Source organism: Eubalaena glacialis, chromosome 16 (genome assembly GCF_028564815.1).
Source record: "Eubalaena glacialis isolate mEubGla1 chromosome 16, mEubGla1.1.hap2.+ XY, whole genome shotgun sequence".
In the NCBI taxonomy this organism is placed as follows: domain Eukaryota; kingdom Metazoa; phylum Chordata; class Mammalia; order Artiodactyla; family Balaenidae; genus Eubalaena; species Eubalaena glacialis.
Window position 1 is genome coordinate 72,151,657 of NC_083731.1, and position 26,223 is coordinate 72,177,879.

The 26,223-nt window shown below is 39.6% G+C and overlaps 1 protein-coding gene across 3 annotated transcripts in view; it reads left to right on the forward strand.

The window, feature by feature from the left end:
• Window positions 1-24,899, forward strand: part of SETDB2 (SET domain bifurcated histone lysine methyltransferase 2) — an 82,826-nt gene extending 57,927 nt beyond the window's left edge. For 2 of the 3 annotated variants that reach the window (XM_061170593.1, XM_061170591.1), the window contains 9 exons: window positions 8,231-8,338; window positions 13,226-13,359; window positions 16,522-16,556; window positions 16,746-16,817; window positions 18,161-18,216; window positions 19,610-19,661; window positions 20,381-20,512; window positions 22,065-22,136; window positions 24,082-24,899. In XM_061170593.1, coding sequence (XP_061026576.1) covers window positions 8,231-8,338; window positions 13,226-13,359; window positions 16,522-16,556; window positions 16,746-16,817; window positions 18,161-18,216; window positions 19,610-19,661; window positions 20,381-20,512; window positions 22,065-22,136; window positions 24,082-24,221 — 801 coding nt within the window. In that variant the 3' untranslated portion in view covers window positions 24,222-24,899. The remainder of the gene's footprint in view (window positions 1-8,230; window positions 8,339-13,225; window positions 13,360-16,521; window positions 16,557-16,745; window positions 16,818-18,160; window positions 18,217-19,609; window positions 19,662-20,380; window positions 20,513-22,064; window positions 22,137-24,081) is intronic. The other variant, XM_061170592.1, reaches the window with a different exon arrangement.
• The last annotated feature ends 1,324 nt before the right edge of the window (window positions 24,900-26,223 follow it).

The window sequence follows — 26,223 nt, forward strand, 5'->3', positions numbered from 1 at the left end:
TAATTTTAAATGTTATAGTATTCCATTTTATGACTGTAATCACCATTAAAGTATTCTGTGAATGAGCATTTATGGTTTTCCAGTTTTTTATGTGACTAACCAGCTGTCATAAATATCCTTGTATAGGTCTCCTAATTCATGGGAGAATTTCTCTGGTCTAGGGCACTTAGAACTGCTGGACATAGGAAGGGAACATTTTGCACCTCATTAAATGTGCCAGATTGCTCTCCAAAGGGATCGTACCAAGTTTGACTTCCACTATTTTGGAGTTTGTTTCTCTTCTTCCTTGTCAACACTTGATTCTATGAGATTTATTTATTTATTTTTTGGTATGGTAAAAGTATGTTTAATTTTGTAAGAAATTGCTGAACTGTCCTCCACTGTGGCTGTACCATTTTACATTCCCACGTGCAATGAATGAGAGTTCATGTTGTTCGTATTTTTTTAATTTAATTTAATTTATTTATTTTTATACAGCAGTTTCTTATTAGTTATCTATTTTATACATGTTAGTGTATATATCATGTTGTTCATATTTTAATTTGTAATTCCCTGATGACATATGATGACATGTGGTGTTGAGCATCTTTTCATATACTTATTTGCCATTTGTATATCTTCTTTGGTGTTGTCTGTCCAGATCTTTTGTCCAATTTTTAATTGGATTGTTATTGTTTAATTGGGTTTAATTGGGTTGTCTTATAATTAACTTTTAGGAGCTCTCTATATCTTGGATACAAGTCCTTTATCAGATATATTTTACCAATATTTTCTCCTAATCTGTGGCTTTTCTTTTCATTCTCTTTACAGTGCCTCCCTGGATCTATGGTTTGGTGTCTATCATGATACTATGAGATTTTCATGTTTTCCTCTCTGATGGGTGTGAGATGGTCTCTCGTTGTTATTTGCATTTGCAGTTCCTAGATTACTTAGTGAGCTTGCACCTCGTTTGCTGTGCTCCTGTGCGGTTCTTTTTTTCGATTCTGTGACTTGTGTTCATAGACTACACTTTATCTTTGAGATCTTAGTTTTGCTTATATGTATTTATTCACATATAAATAAATTCTAATGCTTTATTATATATGTTTGCTTTTAATTTTATTTATGGTGCTTTCTGTCATACAGAAGCTTATAATGTAATTAACATTCATCATTATTTTCCTTTATAATTTGTAGGATTTTCGCCCTAAGAAATTCTTTTCCGAACTAAGGTTCTATCTTTTTTCCAAAAAGTTTAAAAATTTTGCTTTTCTCATTTAGCTTCTTGATCCAACTGGGATTTATTTGTATTATCGTGTATAGTAGGGACCTACTTTTAGTTGTTTTCTTTTTAATGCGATTAACCACCTCCTCCAGCACTATTATTGAAAAATCTATCCTTTCCTCACTGATTTGTAGTGATAATAATGATAACTGTTGTTATTATTTGGTGTTCACTGTGTAAGGTAATGTTCTGGGAGCTTAACCTATATTTAACTGTTAATCCTCACAACTACCCTAAGAGGTAGGTATTATAATTACGCCCAAACTAAAGGTGGAACAACTGAGGCACAGAGAAATTAAATCACTTGCCCAAGGTCACAGGGCTGTAAGTGACTGAGCCGGGACTCTCACCCAGCTATCTAGTTTCAAACCCTCATGCTAATCCGTTGCTCTAACAGTATTGTCATATGTGCACAGATCTCTTTCTGGCTCTCCATTCTCTTCCATTGGTCACTTGTGTATTCCTGAGCTGGTACAACACTCTTTTTTCTTTCTTTTAAACAAAATTCGCATTTTATTTAGGTTGAAATAAACTATACAAAATTGATTTTCTTCACCAAAAATAACAAGCAATATTTTCTGTATTATTCCTAGATAAACCACAAAACACTTATTTTTGTAGGTTTTCTAGGTTTTGCTTGTAAATCAAGATGAGGCAGTAGATACAGTCATGGAAAAAGACAGAAGAAAACAGACAAATCAGTTGTCAGTATCCATGGCCTCTGATCCTGTCTTGACCGTGAAACAGAAGTGTTCAACGTATACCTGCCAAAAAGCTTATGACGATGTAGGCTCAGTAAAGGAATGTAAACGGCAACAACCAGATGTGGAACAACAATGGCAGGCTCTTCCATTCAAACTTTAACTATAACTTGTTCCTTTAACTTCATTTGATAAAGACAAAATCTACACTGAAATTCTTGTTTGGCGAGCTCACACGTTTCTCTTACAGTCTCATAATTTTCTTAACTGTCCCTTACAGATTTTTAACAGCATGCTTAAAACTCCTACTATTCAAAAGTCAGTCATGAGCTTCATTGTAATGTTTTATGAAACGTATTCCTTCCTCCCATACCTCCTCAAAATTTATTTCTTCAAAGAGCTGATAACTCAATACCTGACAGTTGGATCCACAGTGATGTTATGTCTAAAATGACTTAACTAATACAATTCCAAAGTGCCATTAGCAGAGATCACACAGAGTGTAACATGGTACTTTCAATGCTGTCTTCTGGAAGAACAGTTAGGTCTCCAAAGCATGGGCGTTCGAACAGGCCATTTAAACAGGCAGATTATCAGTGACTAATGAGCTGGTACAACACTCTTAATTACTATGATTTTATGATAAACCCTGGCTATTTTTTTGGCACTTTGAATTTTGGGATCAGCTTATCAGGTTTCACAGAAATTTCTATTGGGATTTTAACTGGAATTCCACTGAATTTATAGAAGAATTTGGGAAAAAATAGACACCCTCATAATATATTAGTCTTTCTATCCATTAACAGGGTATGTCTCTTCAACTATCCAGGTCTTCTTTGATGAATTTCAAAAATGTCCAACAATTTTTTTTCTATAGAGGTCTAGAACTTTGGGTTCGGCCTATTCCTGGGTTTGTTTCTTTTTTGTTTTGTTAATACATTTTTAAAGTGAGCTATTATTGGTATACACAAACACTGTCAATTTTTATTTATTTTTTATCTCATCCAACAATCTTGCCAAACTCAAATCTAAAAGTCAGATTCAGCTGGATATATATATATTTTTAAACATCTTTATTGGAGTATAATTGCTTTACAATGGTGTGTTAGTTTCTGCTTTATAACAAAGTGAATCAGTTATACATATACATATGTTCCCATATCTCTTCCCTTTTGCGTCTCCCTCCCTTCCACTCTCCCTATCCCACCCCTCTAGGTGGTCACAAAGCACCGAGCTGATCTCCCTGTGCTATGCGGCTGCTTCCCACTAGCTATCTATTTTACGTTTGGTAGTGTATATATGTCCATGCCACTCTCTCACCCTGTCACATCTTACCCCTCCCCCTCCCCATATCCTCAAGTCCATTCTCTAGTAGGTCTGTCTTTATTCCCATCTTGCCACTAGGTTCTTCATGACCTTTTTTTTTTTTTTTCCTTAGATTCCATATATATGTGTTAGCATACTGTATTTGTTTTTCTCTTTCTGACTGACTTCACTCTGTATGACAGACTCTAACTCCATCCACCTCACTACAAATACCTCCATTTCGTTTCTTTTTATGGCTAGGTAATATTCCATTGTATATATGTCAGCTGGATATCCTCATCTTTAAATAAAGACGGCTTTTTTTCCTTTAAATTTTTGGGCCTCTTAATTTCTTTTTCTTATTTTACTGCATTTTTCTAGAACATTGTGTTATAGTGGTGATTAAAAGCATTTTAGTGAGCCTTGTCTTGTTTCTTTTTTTTTTTTTTTTTAATTTTTGGCTGTGTTGGGTCTTCGTTTCTGTGCGAGGGCTTTCTCTAGTGGCGGCAAGCGGGGGCCACTCTTCATCGCGGTGCGCGGGCCTCTCACTATCGCGGCCTCTCTTGTTGCGGAGCACAGGCTCCAGACGCGCAGGCTCAGTAGTTGTGGCTCACGGGCCTAGTTGCTCCACGGCATGTGGGATCTTCCCAGACCAGGGCTTGAACCCGTGTCCCCTGCATTGGCAGGCAGATTGTCAACCACTGTGCCACCAGGGAAGCCCTGTCTTGTTTCTTATATTACTGGGATGCTTCTAGGTTTTATCATTAAATTTGTGCATACTTTAGCTTTTTAATACTTTTACTTTATTAAAATTAGGAAGTTTCCTTTTATTTCTAGCTTGCTACAAGTTAAAGTATTAAATATTATGAAATGCTTTTTTCTGCATCTATTGTAATGATCTTCTGGCTTCTTTCCCTCTCTTTCTCTGGCCATGCACAATGCTAGATGCTTTATTATTTTTTTTTTTAATTAATTAATTTATTTATTTTTGGCTGTGATGGGTCTTCGTTGCTGCGTTCGGGCTTTCTCTAGTTGCGGCGAGCGGGGGCTACTCTTCGTTGCGGTGCACAGGCTTCTCATTGCGGTGGCTTCTCTTGTTGCAGAGCACAGGCTCTAGGCGCGTGGGCTTCAGTAGTTGTGGCTCTCGGGCTTAGTTACTCTGCGGCATGTGGGATCTTCCCGGACCAGGGCTTGAACATGTGTCCCCTGCATTGGCAGGCAGATTCTTAACCACTGCGCCACCAGGGAAGTCCGATGCTTTATTTTTTATGTACAAATCTCAAACTTACAGAAAAGTTGCACATACAGTACAAAGTACCTTTTTTGTTGGAACTGATGAAAGAAATATTCACATATTGAGATATAGGGAAGTCATTCTGGCTTATACATGAGTTAACTTGAATTTTACGCTAACTAAAATAGCCTGTCAAATATACACTGTACGTCTGCTTTAATTATTAGAGAAAAGGACACACTGACCAGAAGTAAAGAATGTCCATGTTAAAAATAAAGATTACATGCCCCTCCTCCTGGGATGCCAATGCTGGTACTCCTTTGATGATAAGACTCCCTTCCCAGGTTCCAAGGCCATACTGACTCACTGTGTATATGCTAGTCTGTTCTTTTTTTTTTAACCTTGAAGAAATGTAACCCTGACTCGTTTAATGCTCTTTGTTCTGACAAGATATAAAACTGTGCTGGAAGCAATGCTTCTCCAGAGCAGTTTCTCAGAGTAATCTGGGAAGTGGGCTTCCAGGGTAGTCCTCAATTTGGCTCAAATAAAACTCTTTTCTATTCTTATTATAGACTGTTTATTGATTATTTTCGTTTACAGAACCATTTGAAATTAAATTGAGACATGATGCGTTATCTTTCCTGAATACTTCAGTATGTATTTTATACAAAGGACATTCACATAATCACAATGTAACCATCAAAATCAGGAATTTAACATTAATATATTACTACGATCTAATCTTCAAACCACCCAGGTTTCAGGTTCAAGTGTCCTAATAACTTTATAACAAAAGATTCCGATTCACAGGTTACATTTGGTTTTCATGTCTCAAATTTTCTCCTTTTAATCTGTTAGTAATAAATTATGTGCTTGTTTATTTTCTGCTGTTAAACCATTCGGAGATTAACACTATTTGATTGTGATGTTTTATTCTAATATACTGTTAATGTTAATTTGCTATTTTTAGTTAACCTTGTCAGTATAATTTACATTAAAAAAGCACCCATTTTAAGTGTACAATTCAGAGAGTATTAAGACATGTATTTACTAATGTAACCACCACCACCATCAAGATGTAGAACATTTCCATTACCCCAGAAGGTTCCCTCATGCCTCCTTGCAGCCACTTCCTCCCCACCCCAGCTTCTATAGCTTGAGCCTGTCTTTCTCATCTCACATGAAAGGAATCCTACAGTATGTATTCTGTGTGTCTGGCTTCTTTTGCTCATTACAGTATTTGGAGATTCATCCATGCTGTTTCTTGTATGTGTATTTTGTTCCTTTTTATTTCTGCACAGTATTTCATTGTATGGCTCTATCACAATTTGTTTATCCACTTGCCTGTTGATAGACGTATTATTAATTCCAGTTTGAAGATACTAGGATAAATCTGTGACGATCTGAATATGTGTCTTCATGTGGGTGTACACTTTTTTTGTGTTATAGTCACTAGTTAATTTTTTTAGATTCCACGTATAAGTGATAACATGCAGTATCTGTCTTTCTCTGTCTGACTTATTTCACCAAACATAATACCCTCCACATCCATCCATGTTGTTGCAAATGGCAAACTTTCATTCTTTTTTATGGCTGAATAGTATTCCATTGTATGTATGTGTATGTGTGTGTATATATACATATATATATACACACTACATCTTCTTTATCCATTCATCTGTTGATGAACACTTAGGTTGCTTCCATACCTTGGCTATTGTAAATAAGGCTACTATGAACACTGAGGTGCATATATCTTTTCGAATTAGTGTTTTCATTTTCTTTGGATATATACCCAGGAGTGGAGTTGCTGTATCACGTGGTAGCTCTATTTTTAGTTTTTTGAGGAACCTCCATACTGTTCTCCACAGTGGCTGCACCAGTTTACGTTCCCAGCATCAGTGCAGGAGGGTTCCCTTCACACTCTCAACAACATTTGTTTGTGGTCTTTTTGATGATCGCCATTCTGACAGGTGTGAGGTGATATCTCTTTATGGTTTTCATTTGCATTTCTCTGATGATTAGTGATGTTGGGCATCTTTTCATGTGCCTGTTGGCCATCTTATGTCTTCTTTGGAAAAATATCCATTCAGGTCTTCTGCCCATTTTTTAATCAGGTTGTTTTTTGATGTTGAGTTGTATGAGCTGTTTGTATATTTTGGATATTAACCCCTTACCGGTCATATCGTTTGCAAATATTTTCTCCCATTCAGTAGGTTGTCTTTTTGTTTTGTCAATGGTTTGTTGATGCAGAAGCTTTTAAGTTTAATTAGGTCCCAGTTGTTTATTTTTGCTTATGTTTTCCTTGCCTTTGGAGATAAATCCAAAAAAAAATTGCTACGATTTATGTCAGTGTTCTGCCTATGTTTTCTTCTAGGAGTTTTATGGTGTCCTGTCTTACACTTAGGTCTTCAATCCATTTTGAGTTTATTTTTGTATATCATGTGAGAAGATGTTCTAATTTCATTTTTTAACATGTAGCTCTCCAGTTTTCCCAGCACTACTTATTGAAGAGACTGTCTTTTCTCCACTGTATATTGTTGCCTTCTTTAAATGTGGACAATAATGCTTTTATTTCTTGAGTGAATACCTACAAGAGGAATGCTGGGTCATAAAGTAAGTGTATGTTTAACTTTAAAGGTAATTGCATCATTTTACACTTCTACAACAATGTGTAAGAGTTTCATTTGCTCCACACCCTCATTGACACTTGGTATTTTCAGTCTTTTTAATTCTAACCAGTCTAGTGAGTGTGTATTGGTATCTCATTGTGGCTTTGATTTGTCTGAGGGTTGATGATTTTGAGCATCTTTTCACGTGCTTATTCACCATTTTTAACTCTCCTTCTCTGAAGAGTCTGTCCAGATTTTTTGCCCATTTTTAACTGAATTATTTGTCTTACTGAGTGGCAAGAGTTTTTCCTATATTCTCGATATAATTTTTTTGTCAGATATATGAATTGTGAATATTTTCTCCCAATTTCTGGCTTGCCTTTTTGTTTTCTTGGCAATGTCTTTCAAGGAGCAAAAGTTTTAATTTTGGTGAATTCCAACTTAATAACTTTTTCTTTATAGTTTCTGCTTTTTATAAGAAATCTTTGCCTGTGCCAGTGTCAAAAATTTTTTATCTTATGTTTTTCATGCCCTTTATTATTTAAGTGTATGTGTAATGGTGATCTTTCATTCAGAGGTAGTTTGGATTCTTTTGGTTTCGAGAAACTCTTAGAAGCTCGAGCCAACCTAAATATAAAAGGGGCTTTGCAATAAGTTGCAGGGGCATTTTGTGGCTCCTGAAGGCAGGCACACAGGTGGGTACAAGAAACGGGAGCTGGGAAGCCATCAGGAACCCAGGATGTCCTCTCTAGCCCTTGTTTTTGTTTTCCTCTCTTTGTAGACTGACTTGCTCTGACCATGTGGCTCAGAGCCTGTTTTAGTCCCCTAGGATAGGGACTTTGACTGGCCCAGCTTGGGGTCAGGACCCCGACCAGGTCCAGTTAGCCACTGGGGGTCAGGGTAATGCAGTATAAAACATGTCTGGGGATCAGGACAACTCCCAAAGAAAAGCAGGGTGACTTGAGATCTGCTCACACACGCCAAAAGGTGGTCACTGTTCTACCCCCAACCCATCTTCCACTCCTGGTGAGTACTTTTTGGTACCATTTTCTGCCTTGCAGCTTTCAGCATTACTTTGTGCATACTCTGGGTTTTTTCTTTTCCCAATCTGCAGCTGTATTCCTCAGCACTTGTGGAATGTGAGGATCATGATCCGCTTAATCGTGATAGAAATTTTGATGTGGAATCAGTAAAGAAAGAAATCAAGAGAGGAAGGAAGTTGGTAAGTATAAATGATTTTATTACTCACAAAGATGAACAGACCCTTGGTGATGCTTTCAAAAGAAAGTCTATTTGATTGATAAACCAGGGGATAGAGATGCAACGTGGAGAGCTGAAAGAAGTAGGGCCTATATTGGAAACTTAGATTCAACTGAATATTTTAATATTTTTAAATGAACTACAATATGCTTCATCGGCAAAGTAGACATGAGGTAGAATGCTTTGGCTATAAGTAGAAGGAACAAACTGGCTTTAAAAAAAAGAAAAAAAGGGGATGCTTATTTTCTTAACTTAGCCAGGGGAAAAACTGGCTTCAGGGTTGGTTGATTCAGTGGCTCAACGATGTCATCAAGGGCCCATCATCCTTTCCGCCCTCCTTGTCCACAACATCAGCTGGTCCCTTTGTGATCATAGGGTGGCCACAGGCAGCAGCTGAAGCATCAGGCTTTCTTGCTCCTATCTATCACAAGAGAAAGTTCATCCCCAAGCATGGATTAAGAGCCCTTCTGAAAGTTTAATTAGGCCACACCCCTCTTTCTGCACCGATTGCTAGAGGCGACCATAACTAATCAGGATCTGCCTCCCCCTGGGAAGGAAGAATGCTGAGTAGTTGCTCTACTGGGCCTGCTGTAGTAGACTCCCTCCGTGACAGGCCGTTCGCAGCTTAATCAGCGGTACAGCAAGCGTGAGCACTAACACCCTAACCACCACCACACAATCCACAATCAGGTTGGTGACCTGGAACAAACATTTTTTCAGTCCTTGCGAGACGTCAGCATATACCTGGGCAGTTTCCGCATTGCCTGATGGGCTTTGAGAAGCGTCAGCAGGGGGCGCTCAGTGAGCAGGCAGATCAGCACAGTTGGGGCTCAGGAAGCCTTCCTAGTTGGGAATGCGGGGGGGAATGAGGATGGGGGAGGGGGAATTTCAGAGAGAGGGAACAGGGTGTGCAAAAGCGTGGAAGGCAAGAGAGAAGATGTGGCACATTCATGAAACCATAAGCATAGGACTGTCCCTGGCATTCTCTTCACTGACCTCATGGAATTCCATAGGATGTACTGGAAGGCGTGAAGCCATTCCCTGCCCTTAGATAATGAGTTGACACTGATTTTCACTGTAATAGCGAATGCTGCAGAAAACATCTTTGTGCATTGTCCTCGTGTGCTGGTTTGACTGGTGCTATACAGCACATTCCTAGAAGTGGAACAGCTGAGTCAAAGAGAATTCCCTTTAAAATCTTTGAAACATGCTGACAAACTATCCCCCAGAAAGACTGTACCACTTTATGCTTCTGTACATAGTGGATGAAAGAGCACTTCTCCCAGCCCTTGACGAAAATGAACATCTCAAACCTCGTTAATTTTTGCCAGTCTCACAAAGTTTTACCTTGCGTTTCCCTGATCACTGGAGAGGTTGAACATTACCCCTCTTTAGTAATCATCCCAATCTTCCCGGCTCACCCAGCTCCAGCAGTTCTTCAGTGATCCCTGGCCATGGCCCAGCACAGCAGTCACTCCCTTGCAAACCCCCTGGACACCCTCCTTACTCACTGAGCAAAGCCTCAGCCTGGGGAAGTGTGTCTGTCTGATGTCTGCAGGAGCTGAGTGGCGCTGGCAGTTGAGCAGTTAACCGGAGAAAAACCCACAGATGTTTTGACTGATCTTAGATTCATGGCCATGAACCTCAAACAGACCATCAGCACTTCATCCTCCACCCTGCACATTTACTCTTTCATATCCTATCATCTCTCTTTGAAACCTTGCTCCACCCCAACTTCTTGCCAAGTTGATGACTATCCCTGATTTTTTTTTTTTTTTTTTTTTTTTTTTGGATAAACTTTCTTTTTTAGAGCAGTTTTAGGTTCACAGGAAAACTGAGGGGATGGTACAGAGAGTTCCTGTATTCCCCCTGCCCCTACACGTTCACAGTCTCCCCTTTATCAACACCCTCCACTAGAGGGGACATTTGTTACAACTGATGAACCACACTGACACATCAGAAACACCCAAAGGCCATAGTTTACATTAGGGTTCACTCCTGGTGTTGTACATTTCTTTGCCAGATTCTTACCGAGAAAATGGAAGCGACTAGACAGAAACCCCTACTGTCCAAACCACTGCCCACCTGCCTGTCCCCAGACTCTCAGACCTCCGTCCTGTCAAAGCCAACCCTGCACGTGGGCTTTGGAGCCGTCCTCCTTCCCTCCTTAAGGACTAGGTTCTTGCATTTTCCTCTACCCCCTCACATCAGTATCCCTTCTCTCTAATCGATTATTCTTGTCAGCATATAAACATGATCAACGGATCATGTCATCTTCAAAAAAAAAAAAAACTCCCTTACACACAAAGAGCTGGTCACTTACAGTGTCACTTGTCTGACCTTAGTTGACCTGTCAGCAGTATCACCACACAGTGGTCCCTGCCCTGCATCTTGAAGCAGTTCCTTCTTTTGACTTCCTGGACATACGCTGCTAGTATGTCTTTTACCTTTCTGGCTGCTGCTTCTCAGGTGCCTTGGCTGTTTTTCCTCCTCTGCTCAACTTCTACAGTTCGGAGTGCCCAAGGCTCTGTCCTGGGCTCCTTCCTCAATCTGAACATCCTTCCTACATGACCTCATCCAGTTCCCATGGCTTCAATACCATTCTTATGCCGGGACTCTCTCTATCTCCAGCCCCAATGACCAACCTGACATACCTACCTGGATAGGTAATAGCCTCTCATGTTAAACTGGCCAGAAAAGAATAGTTCCATCCCCTACACACTCATACACACGATCCATCCAAACCTGCTCACTTCTCCTCAGTAAACAGCACATCATTTGTCCGCCATCATCGCCTCTCAACCTCAACCCAGCATCGGGTCCATCAGTATCACCCTACGGACCTTGCATCCTCCTCTTCTCTCTCACTGCCACTCATCCACTGTGGTGAAGTGTGATCTCACTCTCTCGGACTGTTGTTGAACACTGCTGATACTTGTCCTTCTTTCTCTCTTGCCTATCCCTCCCCAGCCCATTCTCCACGCGGCCGCCAGAACAGTATGTTTAAACTATGAATCGGTTTATGCTCCTCTTGCACAAAGGTAAAACCCCAACTCATCACTGTGGCTCGTAAGCCCTCCATGACCCAGTCCTCACTTACCCCTTGGATCTTAGCTCAGACTGTCCCCCTTGCCTCTTCTCTGCTCCAACAACGCTACCCATCCCTCTTGCCCTTCCTGTGAGTTTGCCAGTGGGGAAGCTCATTCTTGCCACGAGCACATAAGGCCTTCTGCTTACGATGTCCTTTCCCCTGCTTTGGTGCAGACTAGCAGCGCTTATTATTATTAAAATCTAAGCTTCTATATCACCTCCTCAGAGAGGCCTTCTATATCACTGACCACCCAATCTGAAGTAGGGACCCAGAGACACTCTGTCACTTTGCCTTAATTCTCTACAAAGCATGTATCGCTATGTTTTAAAGTTTACTTTATTTGATCATTGTCTCCACTAGAAAGAAAGTTAACTTCATGCAGGCAGGTACCTTATCCACCACTGTTTTCCCCGTCCTGGAAGAGGGCCTGCCACGTCACAGCTACTCTGTAGTCTTTCAGTGAGTCACCGTTTATTAGCTGTTTGTATTTCTTCTCTTCCCATTTTTCTGTGGGCTATCAGAGTCTTACCCTTTATCTACTATGCAGCAAACAGTCTTTTCCTTTTTTTTAAATGGTATCTATCACCTTAAAAGTGGAGCTTAAATTTTTTATATAGTCAAATCTGTCAGTCTTTTTCTTTGTGGCTTCTGTGTCTCCTGCCTTGCTTAGAAAGCCTCAATACTGTCCTTTTTTTCTTTTATATTTTCTAATTTTTTGCAGCTTTTTAAAAATACTTATTTTTTATATAGTTAAAGCTTTAATCCACGTGGAGCTTATTTGGGAATATATTGTGAGGTAGGGATCTAACTTTCTTTCTTTCCTATACATATAGTCAGATGGCCCCCCAACATTAAATGATCATTCTTTGTGCTCTGACTTCAAATTCTGCCTTCTGCACAATCTAATTTCTCACCCACAATTGAATTTCCTTTATTTATATAGTTGCTTGTGCTGACCTTGGGATACTGTGTGAGCTGTCACCTCCTATTTTGCTAGGTGGTTTCATTGTGTGCCCACATCGTTCAGCCAGAGCATGATATAAACCAGCTGTGGTCATGGCTCAGATACCCCCCAAACAGTTAGGTTTCTGTGGCCACGTACTGTCCTCCTAGCCATCTCTACGCCACCTTCCTATCAGACCAATAGACTGATATATAAAAGCAAGAGATCAAATGAGTTGAGCTAAGAAAAAAACTTATTCCTTAGGGGCTTTTTTGTTTTGGTTTTGTTTTTTTTACATTTTTGGCCTTTCTACATAGATGCCAAAGAGATTTCACTTCCTTTCTCTCACGTCTCCTCAGTAGTGCCTCTGTAAGACAGGCAGTGTGATCCCCAGGGAGGAATTCGGGTCTAAGAGAGGGGAAGGGACTGGCTCGAGGTCACACAGCTGTTAGTGGCAGTGCCGGGAGCTGACCTCGGCCACAGGCTCAGTGTCCCCAACAGAACCTCTTGCCTAGAGCTGGACAGTGTTGCCAACCCTGCTTTTTAGAAATCTCTTTTAAAAAGAGAGGAGAGGGGTTTTTTTGGAAACACAAAGGGTTTTCTGCTTTTAATCAGATCATTACAAAACATTCCAGTTAGTTGAGGTTTTGCTGAAATTTCAAAATGAGCAGCTAAATGTCAGGACCCAGTGTTTGTAGCTGAGGACATTAGGGCTGCCAACTTAAAAATAATATTTGATGACATCTTTAACTTTAAATTTTAACAAAGATTCTGAAAAATCAGGTGCTTACTCAGTAAAATCTGTTCTTCTGTAGAAATGCACATATTGTGGGAAAGCAGGAGCCACCGTGGGATGTGATTTAAAATCCTGTCTCAAGAATTACCACTTTTTCTGTGCCAAGAATGACCACGCAGTTCTACAAGCTGATGGATCTGAAGGAACTTACAAGTATTTAATAAAACAGTTTTAAAGCCACATTTGGGGGATTGGAATAAGGACAAGGAGATTTTTTAAAGCTAATTTTATGCAAATGATTTCCAAGCAAGAATGTGGTTTGGGAGATGCCCAGCTGGGAACCTAACTTCAAAGCACCTTCCCTAAGTGTCATAGGAAGAAAAGAAGCAGGGTTGGTTTTGTTTTGGGTTTTACTCTCCCTGCATCCTTTCTTTCCTCGTAGAAAGCACTGGTTGACATGGTGGCACAAGTAACCTAACAGGTGGCCACGAGGCTGGGAACCAGTTCACACTCGCTCTTTTCTGTAAACAGGAAAGGAGCCTGACTTGTTAGTTCTAGGTCCATGCTTTACCCATCTTGTCTCCAAATGAATGTATTTTCCCATCACTGTCACCACCCTCTTAACTATAAATAGCCTCTAAAAATGATAAAGAAACTATGCAGCAAATACAGTTATCAGTCATTAAGTCCTTGAAGAAACTTACACCTTGTCTGTGTTGCCTTTGGCTTTGAAATCTTGCTCCTTGTTTTTCAATAATTCTTTAATGTTAACTTTGATCCAGTAAGGCATATTTCAAGTCCAAAACAAGTATATTTGTTTTATCCAGGAAGAAACTTGATCTTCCTTCTGATGAAAGAAGTCAGTTCAGTTAAGTCATTACACAGTTTAGTCAGAAAAAATCAGTAACCCAGTTTTTAATTGATTCAGGTCATGTTCAGCGAACTCTTTTTTGTACGTAGATGCAGTCTAGAATATGTCATATAAAGGTGAAGGAAATAACAGTCAAAAGGTTAGGTTTGACCTTTTTAAAGTTATGAGATGGAATAAAACAGAGAATGATGGTCTAATGTTGACGAGCCAGGGAGACACTTCTCACTTCTTTGGGGCATATGAATAGATTCTGATTGAACTGGACATTTTAAATTTCAGTGAAACATATACATTTTTTTCAGGCATAGTATCTGAATAACAGGATTAGTGTTATGAGAGAAGTATTTTTATTTTTTAAATTTTTTTAATTGAAGTAGTTGATTTACAGTGTTGTGTTAGTTTCAGGTGTACAGCAAAGTGATTCAGTTATACCCATATATATATATTCTTTTCCCTTTATAGGTTATTACAAAATATTGGGTATAGTTCCCTGTGCTTTACAGTAGGTCCTTGTTGGTTACCTATTTTACTGATATATAGTAGTATGTATATGTTAATCCCAAACTCCTAATTTATCCCTCCCAGAGGATTATTTTTAATATGATTTTTGTAAGATCTGTTACATTCCTAAATGATACTTTAAAATTCCATATGGAGGGTAGATTTTTTTTCCCCCTGTGGGCATATATCCCCAATTTTATCAGCGTGTTCCAGAACTATTTTATTTTACTACTTTATCTTTTAACCACTTACTTTATGCCAGGAATACTTCAAAGTACTTTACAAATGTTATTTCGTTTAATACTCATAATAGCCCAGTAAGGTAGGAACTATTATCCCCATTTTAAAGATGAGGAAACTGAGGCCCTGACAGTAATTTGTACCCAGGCCACACATTTGGTAAGAGGCAGAGCTGGGCTTCAGGGCTCCAGAGTCTTTGCTCTTTGACACCATATCCTCTTTAAGCTTAGTGGCCATAGATCCTAAAATGTGGGCAAGCCTAACATTCAAAGAAGTTTGTTAAATAATTTAAAATCTGATTTTACACAGGTATTTTCTTGCTTGAGACTAGACAGGAAATGTGTAAATATGTTAATTTTATATTCTTTTTATATTTGATTTGCTGAGAAACTCATGGATTGAAATATTCTGTTTCACTTTTATTATTTACCTTCCCAAAGAGCTTGTTTTATTATGACTTCTCCAAAGACCTAAAACACCCACTAGAAAGACTACTATTAGCAGAGCTACAAGGTCAAACAAAAAGGAGTCAAGTTCCTGCTATACCTTAAAGTCTGAAAAAATACTGATCATACATTAGTAGAACCAATGAATAGAGACTCATAAAATAATCTTCTTTGTCATAGTTTTATCAAGTATCAGGTGAACTTTTATTCATTTTTAAATTGAATTTAAACATTCGGAGTGGCTGTCATGCACGAGACCCCTTGTTAGGTACAGTGAGAATATAAAGAGAAACAAGACGTGAACTAAAACTATCACCTCACAGGAGGACCAGTAGGTCAAAACTAGTAGGAGCACGTGGCCTGATGGGAGCAGGAGGGGATTTACATGAAACTGGCTTGGGCTTCAGTTGACAATTGTTGAAAACGGGTGATGGGTTGGGGGCATGGGAGTTCATCACATCTCCTCCACTTTTATATATGGTTGAAAAAAAAAAATTAAGTACCTGGCAAACAAAAGTGCTGAGAAACCAGAATCCGAAGGGCGAGGAGATTAATATCGATTGGGGGTGGGCGGGTGGGGTGCTGGGAAGACTGCATGGAGGGGGCGGGAACTGCTGTATGACAGGAGGAGTTCATACATTCCCCTAGGTGAGGGGACCCTGCATCATGAGGGTCAGCACCATAAGGAAGGGAACTGGGGGCTGCGGAGGAAGAAAGGCTGGAGAGAAAACAGGGCCTGAGCAGCTCCTTCAGGTTTACTCACTGCACTTCTTTGCTCTAGCTGCTCTGCTTCTTCCTTCTCTTCTAGGGCACTGACCAGTTCTAAGCTCATGCAGTTCAAATCTAAGATCTGGGGGAGATGCATGTTGAGTTAGAAAACTACTTCCCCGCCAGATAATGCATGCAATTTTGTGCTTATTGTTGAAAATCAGCAGAACTTTGTGTAGTCAGATGAAACCTTGTGTCTTAGCTGTTGGATCTCTAGGTGTTTTCTTTATACAGTAAAAAATCTCACTGACCACTGTATATGAACAAGTATTGTTCAAAATATGTAGTCAGCACTCACCCCTGCAGAGAGCACGCTGACCTGTCCAAGGTTCAAGGGCACAGGGGATGCTGGCACAGGGTCCATCTACACTTGATGTGTGTCAGTAACTACACAGGCTTGAACAGCAATTTTGTTTTTAACAAATAAATATTTAAGGTTAAGCCCGCATGAAAAACAGATTAGTTCCCTTTTAAATTACAATGCAATAGGCATAATATTTGAAAAGTGTAAATATAATTATTTGACTCTTTGAAATTTCATGTTTTCAGAGTATTGTGCCAACAACATGCTGACCCTCAAAATGGTAAGTCTCTAAAATTTAGTGTTGTGGGTTTAAAGAAAGGTAAACGTTCGGTAAGACATGGAATAATCTGATTTACTGGCCTAAGTTAAAATACAAATTTTTGAGTCAAAATGTTACATACTTTTAAAATTGTCAGTCCCTGTGCAGTGTGCAGTATGATGGACTAAACTTTTCTTCTTCGTGAACTAGACCTACTCTCAGTGAAGCCTTTGTCTGGTGTCTTCCATCCTCACTTCAGTCAGCAAACCGAACCGAAACCCGGTGAGGAGCTTTGACTTTTGTGACTACTTGTCTTCTAAGAAGACTATCAGAATTTTCAGTAGATAAAACTGATAAAGTGCTGTATGTTCCCTGAATGCAATTCTCCTAAGAATGCATGATTAGCCTTTCCGTTCTGAGGAAAACTGGGTCCTGGCTACCTGGGGTTACCTGGCCTTTGTGTACTGCCGGAAGAGCAGTCTTGCCAATACTAGATGTGGAACGCTCTCTGTGGACAGGAGTCGGCCCTCTTTGGAAAAGGCTTAGTTCCCTGTCATGCCAGCTGCAGTTTGTGGTGGTAAGCAACGCTCTCTAAACAATAGCGTTACCCTTCAGCCATTCTTCAGCCATTTCCCTTGCAACTTATCAGAAATACTATCAAAAACATTGCTGTCAGTCAGTGTTTACTGACAGGGAAAGATGACAATAATGTATTCGTTTTAAAAAGCAGATTATAACACTGTTTGTAATGAATCCTCTCCCCAGAGGAAACCATCGTTGTTTCTTTCCAATTCTTCCAAAAATGTTCTGTGTATAGAAACATACCTACTACTATATTTTGCTTTTTCACTTTGTATATCTTAGAGATTCTTCTCTATCAGTGGGTATAAGTAGATCTTACCTCATTTTTAAAAGGCTTCATGGTATTCCACTGTGTATATTATTCAGTTGTATAGCTGAACCACAGTTGAACTAGTCTCTGCGTGACTGTCATGGAAGTTATTTCCAGCTTCTTCTATCACATTTAATACTGTAGCTAACATTTTTCTCCACTCATCTTTGTGCCTTTATGTAACAATACTATTAGAAAGACTTCCTGTAAGTAGATTGCTGGGTCAGAGAGTATAAACAATGAAACTTTGGGTAACTGTTGGCTAATTATCTTCTAAAGAGGCCGCACCAGCAGTACACATTGACCCAAATCCTTGCAGACATTATATATTACACATCTTAATCTGATCAATGAAAAATTCTACCTGTTTTACTTTGCGTATCTTTACTTATGGGTGAAACTGAGTATATTCCCCTATCTTTTGATCAATTATATTTGTTTTCCTGTGACCCAATTTATTTTTCTGTTTAATGAACACTCTCTCCAGAGTTCCCCATTTGCCCATTTTTCTACCCAATTGCCTTTTTCGTATTGATTTATAAGGTTTTTATATTTTAAAAATTGGCCTTTTGTCGTTTTTTTTGCAAACATTTAATCTAAGTTTGACATATCTTTTGACTTTGTTATAACCTTTGGCATATAAGAGTTGAACATTTTATGTAGTCCAGCATCAGTCTTTTCCTTTATGGATTCCAGTATCTACATAATTTATATTTTTCTGCTTACTTTTCAGGAGTGAAAAGAAAAAGGGGAAGGAAAAAACGTCTCTCAGCAGGCAATCCTGTACAGGTAATTTGACTTAATTTCATTATAGCTTTAAGTTTCTCCATACAATGTCTTTTTTTTTTTTAACCTTCTGAATTTCAGGTGACACAATGATAGATGATGATGAATATTAAAGAGAAGTTGGATGTGTCTTGGGTATCCAAGCACATAACCTCCAGGAGGTGACTGTCCCCTGGCTCCTGTAACACATCCCCTGGTACCAAATCAGGGAGAGGATCTGAGCCCACAGGGTGTTTATGGTCTTAAAACAGGTATAGGTGCAGTGGAACATCCTTGCCTAGCCAAGTATTTCCCAGCTGCAGGATCCACATTTCACCTAATTTGTGACTCATAATTTTCTGGATTCCTGTTCTCTGTAAAGCATATGAAAATGTTTTGGGGATTTGCAACAGCTCATGTAAGCTAAATTAATATGAGCCAGCAACCTTCACCTCTCACCCTATTTATACAAGAGGTGCTTGTTACACCTGTTAATGTTTTATTAGACAAAACAAAAATACATTTGATGTTTACATCTACATATGAACACGGAACATGATTTTCACCATAAGCATATCACTGAATTTGGTTTTCATTTTATGCAATACAGTAAGTCCCCTACATACGAACCTTCAAGTTGCGAACTTTCAAAGATGCAAACGTGCATTCACACGTCTAATCACATTCATGTGTCTGGAGTACATTGTCACGTGCGTGCATCCTCTACAAGTGGTTGTGCTTTTGTGTACTTTACCGTACAGTACTGTATACAGTAGTACAGTAACTTTATTTCAAGCACAGGACCCGAACGTAGAACAGTACACGAAGGCTGCAGCAGCTGTTAAGAATGCAATCCAGTGCTACCATGTCATCGATGACAAGAAAAAAAGAGCTACTACCCAGACATCATGGGATCGTTTTGTCAAGAGGGTAGATAGAATTGAATCCAGCAAGGAACCAGAACTTGTGCCATCAACGTCAGGCGTGAGTGAAATTGCAGCTCGCCCTCCGTCTCCTATTGCTGACAATCCTTCAGCTCTACCATCTCCCACCTCCTCTCCCTCCTCCAGTCAGGAACTCTTCTTGCCTGTTTGTTCAATGCCAGCCCGTGTGTGCCAGTTGTTGTACTACTGTACTTTTCAAGGCACTGTTCTGTAAGATTAAAAATGTTTTATTTTTTATGTTTGTTTTTTATGTATTATTTGTATGAAGAGTATCATAAACCTATTACAGTACAGTACTATATAGCCAATTGTGTTAGTTGGGTACCTAGGCTAACTTTGTTAGACTTACGAACAAATTGGACTTACAAATGTGCTCTCAGAATGGAACTCATTCATATGTAGGGGACTTACTGTATTAAATATCAACAGTAAAAAATTAGTGTAAAGTAATCTTGATCTTTCTCTCCTTTTAGCCACCGGAAAGAATGGCACTGGATAGGAAGGAAAAGGATGGCAGACACACAGGTTTGCTATAAGTTTTGTCTGTTAACAAATATGACTTACAGTACTTAGTACCATTTCAGAGTTGGTATCCCACTTTATTATTTAGAATTTCAGAGTTGGTATCCCACTTTATTATTCTAGACTTGTACTAATGAATTATAAGAACAGAAATCTTTTATTGTAATTATTCACTCCATCATAACCCCAACAGATCAAAATAACTTAGGTTATAACTTAGGTTGGGATGGTCTAACTGCTCTTCAGTATTAAGAAAGGATACAGCTCTTGATATAGAAGCCAGGGTTGCCTGAGTTCAGAATCCAATGACACGCCACCCCTCACACTGTGACCCCCCCCCCCCCAAGAAGCTGAAGCCAGTAATTGTAACTTTCTGTTAAGGAAACAGACATTCCATAATAACAGTCAACTGTGACAGAAAAAAATGAGGGAGGCTGTTATCTCAAAGATTTGAAGCTAAATTTTAGAAAATTCTCTTTATTCATATAATTATTCTAAGCATAGAAGTTTTTTTCACTTTTTATAACATTTCATTCATTGTTTCAGCTTGAAAAAAATGAGGTATGATGAAATTACAATTAATGGAAAAGATAAAGGTGCTGTACGTATTATCTAATAATGCTCATCCACCATTAGGCAAAGTCTGAAGTGACCATAAAATGATGTATGATAGCTGTCCTGAGACAGACGATTTCCTTCTGAAATGTTTTTTTTATTCTTAGATGCAATTGTGAAAATTGCTTTTCTTAAGAAATGTAAAGAAGCGGGTCTTCTTAATGCTTTATTTGAAGAAATATTAGACAAACTTCATTTGATTCAGGAAAGACTCATGGATGAGACCACTTCAGAATCAGGTATTGAAATAACAAAATTTCTACATATAGAGACTTCTCACAGACCTACATGTTAAACAAAACAAACAACCCCCCCCCCCCCAAAAAAAGTACACATTTTCTTTCTGCGCTGTTTTTTCTTTTCCTTCTTTATCTCATTCTTGAGAGCTTGTTTGGAGGTTCTAGCAGGGGAGCGCAGCTACTCGTATACCCTTGACCGAAGAACGGTCCTCCTCCATCGGGGAAGGTCATCCTCTTCGACCGAGCGCGCAGCTTCAGGAGGGACGCACGTGGAGTGGTGAGGGAGGAAGGGGACACCCGCCTAGCCAGCCAGATAGCCGCATCAACCCTGGCGATCAGTGGGGTGACAGATGTCACAGCCAGATCGCCCTCACAGCCTTTATCTCATTCTTCAATACAATTTATTGTTCCAATCTCTTATCTTTTTATAAATCAACAGGAGGTAGGTAATTCACAAAATCATTACTTTAGTAAAAAATACCCTGATTCCCTGAAAGTTTTAATGTCTCTTCCAGAGGTTCCTAACTGACAGTGACCATCAAGAGAACGGGCAAGTTCAGAACCAGGTTCAGTCACACACCTGCGCTCCCCCCTCCCCGCAGCTGAGCATGCTTGCTGCTGAGATCTGAGAATGACACTCATTATGCTAGTTTTGATTTGACTCTAATTCTGTTCCTTAAACAAGCAAGTGCCTTTTTTAATACTGTAAAGTATAGAAGAAAGAAGTAATTTTAATGTTTTGGTTGATGTTTGGTTTAGTTAAATGTGGCCTTTCAGAAAGAGCTCTTCGGGACGCTGAAGTTCCATTTGTACATGCAGGTATACAGCCACTTAGCCTTCTCATAACCTGTGTTAGGAGCTTAAAAACTTTATTATAAATACAGTCGACACATAACATGGGTTTGTACTGTACGGGTCCACTTATACCTGAATTTTTTTCAGTAAATACTACACAGTAAAATACTATACAATCCGTGGATACAGAACCACAGATACAGAGGAACCACGTATTTGGGAGGCCGACTGTAAAGTTAGTTATGCTTGGATTTGTGACTGCACGGGGGTCAGCACCCCTAACCCCACATTGTTCAAGGGTCGACTGTATAGCTGTCTTAGAAGGAAAACCTTGACAGTCTGTATTTTAGGCAACAATGTAAGATGTATGATTATTTGAAAGGGATTTTTTTCTACAGGACAAAACCAAAAAGTGTAGTTAAGAGAAAACAGACATTTCCCAAAGCTCATTCATTACATTCTTTTGTTCATTTACTCTTGTCTCTAGACCAAGCACATCTCAAACTTGAGCATGCCCCTCAGAACCACCTGGGGGGTTTGTTAAAACAGATGGCTGGGCCCCATCCCTGGAGGTTCTGATCCAGTAAAGGTGCTAAGAATCTGCATTTCTAACGAGCTCCCGGGTGAGGCTGCTGCCACTGCAGACCACAGGGGATGCCTGCTCTGTGTGCTTTTCCTTTTTGAGGGTTATTCTGTGAGGTGTTTCTGCCTATGTAAGTTACTTAAATTAAAACTGAAAATGTTTTTCTTCCTCCAGACTATGAAGAAATTGGGACTTCACTTTTTGACTGTAGATTGTTTGAAGATGCATTTGTAAATTTTCAAGCAGGTATATGAGTTATAACTGAGCAGCAAAGTTTATAAACATTTATCATATATATTAAAATAACACTATTCAGGTGATAAAAATCCTATTTTAGAAGAATGTTCACCGTTGCATTAAATGAAAAAGCCCATTACAAAACAATATGAGCCCTCACACACAGAAGAAAAAATATATATACACAGGGTCACACATGCACACAGAAAAACTGCACATAAATGGAAACAGTAGTTATCTGTAGGTGACTGGATTATAGTAATTTCTTTTGTCTTAGTGCTCATTGTATTTTCCACATTTTATACATACACACAATGCTTTTGTAATCAGAAAAAGGACTCATCTAAAAAAGTGGAAACAAAAAATTTATTGCGAAATGGAAGTATTTGGGCACCACGTTTGGAAATCAGCAGGAACTGGTGAGGCTGTGATAAACCATGCTGCACTATCTCCCTCTCACTTAGTATATGATGTGTATAAATTTCAGTTCTTTCAACATTAATCTTCAAATCTAATGGGAGAGGGAGGGTTGTGATTGATTGATTCTAAAGTTCATCATCAAAGAAAAAAAAAATAGCCAAGAAACTTTTGAAAAAGAAAACCTAGTGAAAACAGAGTGTTAACCTTTCCATAAAACATCAAACAAACAGTGGTCCTTTCACCACTATTTCAGATGCCTTCAAAACAGGCTAAGTTTCCACATTGATGAGTCTGACCTGACTTCTCCATCAAGGCTGCCACACACAGCTGGGCAGGCTGTGCACTGCACATCCCGGCGGGAGTGGAGGGCACAGGTTGACAAAGAGTTTAAGGCAGATGGCTCCCCCTGAAGTTGTACACAAACAGTGCCCTAAACTCTGTTCTTTTCCAGAGATGTATTTGTCTTTCCAGCAAGTGTATTAGGAAAATAGATTTTTCCCTGTGGAGAAAATATTAGTTCATATTCCTGTCTCAGTATACACAAGCCTTTCTCATTTTTGTTTTCATATTACACATTTCTATTTGAATTTTGTATTACATTTATAATCAGCAGAAAAATAGTCAACAATATTGTGTTTTTTTACCAGTCTCTTGAGAATGTCTGCATACATCTTATGGGAATATCCTTTTTTTTTTTTAAAGCAGCCTTTAAATTTTTTTCTAAAAAGCTTTATTTTGTAGGTGACTTTCATGTGTGTTTATTTTTCTTTCATATAAAAGTTAACATGTTTGGAACATGTCACTACCTAGGTTAAGTTAGTTGGGAGTACATACAGTATAGTGTAGTATTGGGGGGGGGGGGTGTGAGCTCCCAGAGGTGACACTATTTGGAATCGCATGAGAACCAACTTAAAAGACTTAACTTCTCACACCCCAACTGATAAAGACTCTTTTGCTTAATTCAGCCTTTTCAGTGTTCCAGAAAGTTAACTGCAGGTATACAGATATTCTAAGATTTTGAGGTTTTTAAAAAATTGCCACTGAGTAATGTTATAATTTATAAAGTCTAACTAAAGTAGCTTCTAAGTTTCCACAATAAAAGCATTCCTATTTCTAAATAAAACCAAAAGCTTTTATGTAACATTAAAAATTGGATGCATTTCTCTGAAAGATTTGCCCTTAACCCTTGATAGTCTAATGGCATCCTCTCAACAAATGGATATTGTGTAGCATGAAGGTTATTTAGTCGCTGCTTTCAAATCCTCAAAAGTATACAGAAGTGCCTTTTCTGCTATAAATGTATACAAAATTTTAAAGATTTACAGACCAGCTTTATGTGTGATAAATACTAGAATTCTATACTGAACTAGAAGAGAAAGCAAAGGCATAAAAGCATCAATTCCTGCTCACAAGACCCTAGATCCTTTTCATTTGGGGCACAGCATTGTGTACTATGCACTTTCAAAAGAGGCTAGAAATAGTACATTGTGTATAAAACTACTGAATAAAACCTGAAATAATTTTCTTATTATAGCAATAGAGAATAAAATTCATCAATCGGAAGAAAGGCAGCGGCAGCTGAAGGAAGAGACTGAGCTACTTCAGGACTTAAAACAAACCTTGTGCTCTGAGCTTCAGTCAAGTTCTACTTCAGATTCTTCTGTGTCTTCTTAAGAATGACCATTTCCTAAGCCAGGAATCAAGCACAGTTGCAAACAGGCTGAAAGCTGGAGACGGGCCTGTGAAAGCCACACATCTTTAGCACTAGGCCCCTCGTGTCTCTCTGGCCCTCAAACTTTGATCCTCACCAGCCCTTACCTGTTCTTGCTGATTTGGCATCTTATGCCTTTTTACTGCCTCCTCTTCCTCATCATCATCTCACTTCTACCCCTCCCCCCCAATAAAATATTTCTGATTCTACTTGAGTAAATTGGACCATGCCTCCCATCGCTCTAAAAATCCTTTGGTGGATTTTCAGATTTTTAGATCCCGCCTCCCCCACCCCCACTACAGTGAGCTAAGTGGATTCCAGGTGCTCCTGCCCCCAGGGCCTTTGCACATCCTGCTGTGAAGTCTTCACTGCTCCTCCTGCGGATGTCCTCATACCTATTCCATCTGAGAGTACTTTCTCTTCATATCCCTTCTCGGTGTAAGCCACTCTATCATACATCAAACCACTGGAGTATAAGCAGTCTGAGGGCAGAAGCTCACTATTCCTGTGTTTTCCTCCCTGTCACATTCCCAGCAGCTAGCGTGCTCAATAAATGTTGAAAAAATGCATAAACTGTTTTTATCTTTTGAGACTAGTTCCAGCCCGTAATGCTTCTTTGATAAAATAAATCTGAATGTTATACCTGTACCAAACATACCTGTGTGTTTTTTAAATTTCTCTTCAGCCAGTCAGCACATGGGCATAACATCATCTTCAAAATAAACATTTAAAACTGGATGGTCTCTTTGAAGGTTTTTCTCAGCCTGACAATATACAATTCAGATTTGTACGCCCTACTACCATGTCTGACCTCTGAAAACTTCACATGTCTACTTTTCTACCACACTACTTTGATCCACAGTAGTGCTACATTTCAACATGAGTTTGATCTGAGTCTCCAACATGGTATCTGGCACATAATATGCTCAATATCTGCTGAAGAATATGATGTAAACGAAAGAACGTGTCCATTCCTGTTGTAATGGCAACCCCAGCCCAAGACATTAATAACTGAGGGGCAAAATCTCAGTGGTTTTCAAATTTGGCTACACATCAGAATCACCTGAGGCACTTAAAAAACTACGGAAGCCGAAAAAAGATTTTAGAAGATGGCAGAGTAGACAGACTCTGAGCTCACCTCATCTCACAGGCACACCAAAATTACAACTATTTATAGAACAACTATGGATCAAGAAGACAGAAGCAAACAGAAAAGATCTTCTACAACTAAAGATACCAAGAAAACCACAACCAGACGGGGCGGGGGGTGGTGCAGAAACACAAGACAGTCGAGACCCACACCACTGGGTGGGCGACCCACAAATGGGAGAAAAATCACAACTGCAGAGGTTCTTCCCAAGTAACAATGGGTCTGAGCCCCACATCCAGATCCCCAAACCCAAGGGTCTTGTGCCAGGAAGCCAAGCCCCATAACATTTGGCTTTGAAGGCCAGTGGAGCTTACCTTTGGGAGTCCCAGAGGGCAGGGGGAAATAGAGACTCCACTCTTAAAAGACGCACCCAAAAACTCATGCTCCAGGACCCAGGGCAGAAGAAGTATTTTGAAAGGAGCCTGGGACAGACCTACCTGCTGATCGTGGCAAGTCTCCCAGAGAAGCAGGAGGCAACTGGAGCTCACCCTCGGGACAAAGACACTGGCAGCGGCCATTGCTGGGAGCACATTCCACCACGAAGACACTGGTGCCTACATGCGCCATTCTGGAATCCTCCCTCTAGCTTATTAGTCTCAGGATCCAGCTGTGCCCCTGCTCACTAGCCTATAGGTACCAGTACCGGGATACTTCAGGCAGAACAACTGGGGTGGAGCATACACACCCCCTTAAGACCCCTTGAGCCTACAGCTGTCCCTGGACACAGCCCTGCCCACCAGAGGGCCCAGGACCCAACTCCACGTACCAGTGCACAGGCACCAGACCTAGACACCCTGAGACCCAGCTCTGTCCAC